At 36.4% G+C, this 5,376-nt stretch overlaps 1 protein-coding gene across 3 annotated transcripts in view; it reads left to right on the top strand.

Moving 5' to 3' along the window:
* Positions 1–2,504: 2,504 nt before the first annotated feature.
* The window catches only part of LOC311297739 (uncharacterized protein), a 13,389-nt gene continuing 10,517 nt past the window's right edge, over positions 2,505–5,376 (top strand). For all 3 annotated transcript variants that reach the window (XM_084420176.1, XM_084420177.1, XM_084420175.1), the window contains exons 1-4: positions 2,505–2,628; positions 4,031–4,107; positions 4,220–4,327; positions 4,872–4,973. In XM_084420176.1, coding sequence (XP_084276302.1) covers positions 2,607–2,628; positions 4,031–4,107; positions 4,220–4,327; positions 4,872–4,973 — 309 coding nt within the window. In that variant the 5' untranslated portion in view covers positions 2,505–2,606. The remainder of the gene's footprint in view (positions 2,629–4,030; positions 4,108–4,219; positions 4,328–4,871; positions 4,974–5,376) is intronic.

The following is a 5,376-nucleotide window of genomic DNA, read 5'->3' as shown; positions in this document are numbered from 1 at the left end:
TGTCACTTTGGTGACTTTAGGTGTTCCTGTGCACCCAGGAACCCTACATCTTCCCTACTTGTAACACATGTTTTGCCATTGTGAGGTATTGTCCAAGACATCCTTGAAAAGTACCCCTTATCGCACAACGTTGCCCTGAAGCAACAAAAAGAAAAACTGAATTTGAGAACATGCAAAATAAAAAAAACTTCACAAAACCTGTCAAAAGGCTTCTCTACACCTTCATACACACACACACATATTTTTTTATGTACAGTTCATGTCATTTTAAATAAGATTACTAAACCAAATAATCTTGCTTTCATCTCACACCATGTGCTCCTGTGACCATGTGTCAGAAAAGGACGCCCCGCCTTCAAATGGTGCTTGATAGTGACTCCCAAACCTTATTGGACTGTTCTTTGATACTTTTTCAAACATTCTAATTGGTTACAATTATTTAAAGAAAAATGTACTGAACATAGGGCTTATGCAGTAGAGGGTTAAATGTAGTTTTTGTAACTAAAATATATATTTTTTTCGTTTTATTTTATAACAATTTATAAAAATAATAATTATTGTTGTTGTTGTTATTGCGTATGGTTTGTACATTTTTGTAACTTAAAAATAAAATTATAATTATAATAACATATTAAATTATTGAGCTATAAATTACCCAGCTCTACTTTATTGTGTATTTGTGTATCACAATAAGCCATGTTTAATCAAGCACAAATCTCTCACACACACCTCAGTTTGTTGAGTCAGTCCTGGTTAAGCTGCTCTAACAGTGTAACCTGCACAAAGAGCGCTCTGGTAATTCAGGTTCCCACCGAGAGAGAAATGAACACGTGATGCATTCACAAGCTCCTGTAATATAGGCTGGGCTGCGTTTAAGAACAATACCTGATTCATATCTCAGCATGGTAACTCATTCCCAGAATGCCGCAAGAGGGCGAGGATCCACACCTCCGGCATAATAACAAACTGCTCATACTATTTTTTTTTTATTTTTTTCTCCATTGGGTCACCTGATGGAGTTTTAGGACACCATTAGGTCACTTGATGGAGTTTTTCGGTTCCTTGCCACTGTTGCCTTTGGCTTGCTCAGTTGGGGATATTCTGGGGATATCTAATTTGATTTTATCAATAAATTCCACTAGAAACAAACCTTGTTGTATTATTTTAATTTAATACTGTGAAGCTGCTTTGATACAATCTGTATTGTGAAAAGCGCTATATAAATATACTTGACTTGACTTGACTATTTCTGCGGTGCAAATTGAGCAATATTTCTGCACACATGCAATAGGTGACCTTTTATATATATAACAATACCGGAACCCACAATGCAACATGCAAAACCTCATAATTTGATCAAACTGCTATCATTTTGCACAAAATTCACCATGCACAGTTCATTCATCACACTGGGAATGGAGAGTGCATTGCATTGTGGCATACAGTATTTTGCTGTGATGTGCTCTGATTCCATGCAATACATTTTGGCAACAGTAAGAGTAGTATAGTATGCAATTCCAGATAGCTTATTGTTGCATAATGCACACTAAGAAAAATAGTATGCACTAGAGTGTAAACAGCACAGTATTCACTAATTAGTGCTCCATTGTGTGTTTTAAGCACCGGCAGCATCTCAAACCGCTGAACAACAATATGTCATGCACAGAATAATGTAAATATAATTAGTCGTTAGTAGTTCGACCCACACATTTCTACATGAATGAATGCAAATGAAAATGAATTTAAACTGTGGTAACCCAGCATAACGAGTTCAACTGCTTTGCAACATCATGGAAAAACATGACAGCTTGATGATTTCTGCTCTGTCACCGAGTGAGTCAGCCGTTTTAGGCTACATCAGAAAAAAACATGATGTTGCATCATATGATCTGTAATGTTTTAGCACCAACATCCAATGACTTCTGTTGGAAATGTATTTTGTTGCATAATAAGTAGGCGACTGTTTGACGTGCTTTAAAAAAAAAAAAAAAGAAATATATATATTTACATTTATTCATTTAGCTGACGCTTTTATCCAAAGCGACTTACAATTGCTATATATGTCAGAGGTTGCACGCCTCTGGAGCAACTAGGGGTTAAGTGTCTTGCTCAGGGACACATTGGTGTCTCACAGTGGATTCGAACCCGGGTCTCTCACACCAAAGGCATGTGTCTTATCCATTGCGCCACCACCACCACCCCTACCACCACCACCACCCCTACCACCACCCCTACCACCACCACCACCCCTACCACCACCCCTACCACCACCACCACCCCTTAATATATATATATATATATATATATATATATATATATATATATATATATATATATATATATATATATATATACACGATCAACAGTCACGATGCTTTTGAGAAACACAGCCGAGGCTCGAAGCTTTATTAATATTCATATGTGTTAGTTTATTCAACTGTTGAGTTGCGCCGATGTCAGCCAATAAGAGCTCTGGAGCTGCTGTGCAAACGTCAGGTTTTAATTAATATTCATGAGTAGGAAGACTAGGTTACGCCCCTCCCTCAGGTACATAAACACCTGTCAGCCGTCAGCTGAGGATCAGATCAGATTCACCCGACGAGCGGATGGAGTCCGGGCAGCTTTCAGGTAATTTATCCGTGTACAAATCCATGTCAAGTCAAATGAACGACAAAATGAAAGCAAAGGAAAGAGATCCTGTAGTAGGGAATAGAGTAATGCTTCTCTTTATATGTTTGTAGGCAAACATGAACGTTTTTTTTTAAATAATAGATTGATAGTAAAATGATTCTGTTTGAATTTATTCAATTTAACAATTGATCTACGTTATTCTTAACATTATTCATTTAAAATTAACTTAAGAAAAAAGTTAGTAGAAAAATGGAAAAGTTAACATTTTCTGCCAAGACTGTTAAGTTTGCAAACCTTTAACCCGAAAACAAACAAACCAATGCAATAGGTAATCAAAATAAACACCTGGAAAAATCAATAGGCCTAAGAAAAAGTCTTGATATTAACACTGTACATTTGATTTGTTTTTTTAGATTTTTTTTTAGTGCAAAATACTAGTGTTATATACCAACAATTTTTTTAAATCATATTTTATTCTTATGTTATGCTATGTCCTCTGTAGTGGACAGGACTCAGTTGTTTAAAAAAATAAAATGACATGAAATTATATGCAAAGGCAAAAACAATGGGATTTTTTTTTTTTCAATCACCAATAAATTTGACCAAAGAGATGTTGTTTTCATGGTGAAACCTCCAAACATTTTGTATCTCTGAAAAGCCCTGAATGCGCTCTTTACAGGAAGCCCAGATCGTGACATGTGACATGGATGGTGTCAGAGAAGTTCACTAAAATATAATGTCCACTACAGTGAACAAAGGTCTATCCCTGGGTCCCAGGAGTAGGCTATATAGTCGAAGGAATCAAATATACTTTATAATCAAACAGTGTAATTTTAATGACCTCATCTGTCGACATCATCTGCCGGTGAATTGCAGAGCTATAAACATATCCACATCACTATACTCAGATGCTTTCTGAACTGCTGTTTTCTGTCATTTTTTGTGTGTTTATTGTGTTAATGTAAATGTAAAAATGTAAATCGACGCACTCAGCGTTAATATATATCGCTGCAAAAGTATTTTAAACTTTTTTTGACTTCTAAGAAAAGAACGAAAAAGATCTTGGGTGTCTTGAATCATGTTCAGTCTCGTGTGTGTAGTGTGTTACATGTGATGTGTGCGCGTGCCAGCACATATTTATAGTTCACTTTACGGCCACCGGTGGCGCTAACAACAAGGGTTTCTGATCTCTACATGCCGACCTGATGCTCAATCCAGATTTACAAGGATTAATAATGTGCTGACTGAATATTATTCAAACACATGTTCTTTTAGCTTTTTGCTTGTTAATTTTAATTGCATTATTGTTTAAAAGTTGATTTGACCATTGCACAACATATTATGAATGATAATAATTAATCACATTAATATCAATCTCCTTTAAACTACATGTGTGCAGCTGTGGACTCTGAGTGCAGGAATGAACTGGAGGAAGGGGCCGAGGATTGGAAAGTTACAGGTGTGAAGGATGGAAAGGTAGGAAAAGCTTATTTAAATTGTGCAAAATTAATTTATAAATATCCCTTTCCACTTCCTGTGAAATGTTATTATTGATGCACAATTCTCCCTTGTGTATTATCCTCTCCAGAACCACCCCTGGTCATGTGACAGCTCTAAGTCTTCCTCCGACAGTGAGGATGATGATAAAGACAAAAAGAAGAAGAAGAAGAAGAAGCTGAAGAAGAAAAGAAGCAAGGTACTTTGATTGCAAAACAAGAAAAGCACAGTGAACCCAGTATGATCCACTCTAACACCTAACGAGAGCTTAACGAACAAATGAATTATCCTTCTACACTGTAAAAAACATTGTTGGTTTAACTTAAAAAAGTAAGTTACCTGGTTGCCTTAAAATATTGAGTTCATTGAAATTAACAATTTTAGTTAATGCAATGAAGCAGATTCGATTAATCAATAGAAACTCAAGATATTATGTAATCTGAACCACATTAATGATCTAAATTGATTTGACAAAAGATAAAAAGTTGTGATAATTTTTTTACAGTGATACTGGTTTTATTTTAATATCAGATGACGAGATGCAGAGATGTTGACGAATTGCTTTTGTTCCTCACTTTGGATAAAAGCGTGTGTTAAATGCGAACGTGTACATGACATTCGACACGTGTTTTTAGGGAAAAAACTGCAACACAAACACCCACACAAAAATATGACGAGTATTAATGACAAGTTTGTGCATGTTTGTATCCGTGTTGTGCAATAACTATCACTCCCTCACACAGAAGTGCAGCTCATCTTCCTCGTCGTCATCTTCCTCCTCCTCATCTTCCTCCTCCTCATCTTCCTCTTCATCATCCTCATCCTCGGATAGTGACAGTAGTGAGGTGAGCAGGTTAATATGCTTGATTGGTCATGCATATTTACTGATCCGCCACCCAATCTAGTGCACTTACAACAAACATACACGGCTTTGCTGTCCTGTGGTTTACTATAGTAAGAGCAAATTAGGGCTTAAAGTGCTTTGGCAATCTGAATTTCTCACACGCACTGAGGAGATGAAAGTGTGTTTTAGTGTAGAGATTTCTGCTCTCCCAGAATGCTCCTGTTCTCTATAATGCTGCCAATCAGACGACAGAGTTTTAGCATTCACACACACGACATCACCTGAGGTTATTATGGGGAACTTCAGCTGTTTCTAACAAGAAGCTTCAAAGCAAAAACAGGAACGGTGTGTTTAACCAGTTTCTACACTCATTTGCATTCTTTTGAGGATTATTTAAAAACAAA

Source organism: Rutilus rutilus, assembly GCF_951802725.1.
Source record: "Rutilus rutilus genome assembly, chromosome: 9".
Lineage (NCBI taxonomy): Eukaryota > Metazoa > Chordata > Actinopteri > Cypriniformes > Leuciscidae > Rutilus > Rutilus rutilus.
The sequence above is the reverse complement of the archived record's forward strand: the minus strand, read 5'-3'. Positions and strand labels throughout refer to the sequence as shown.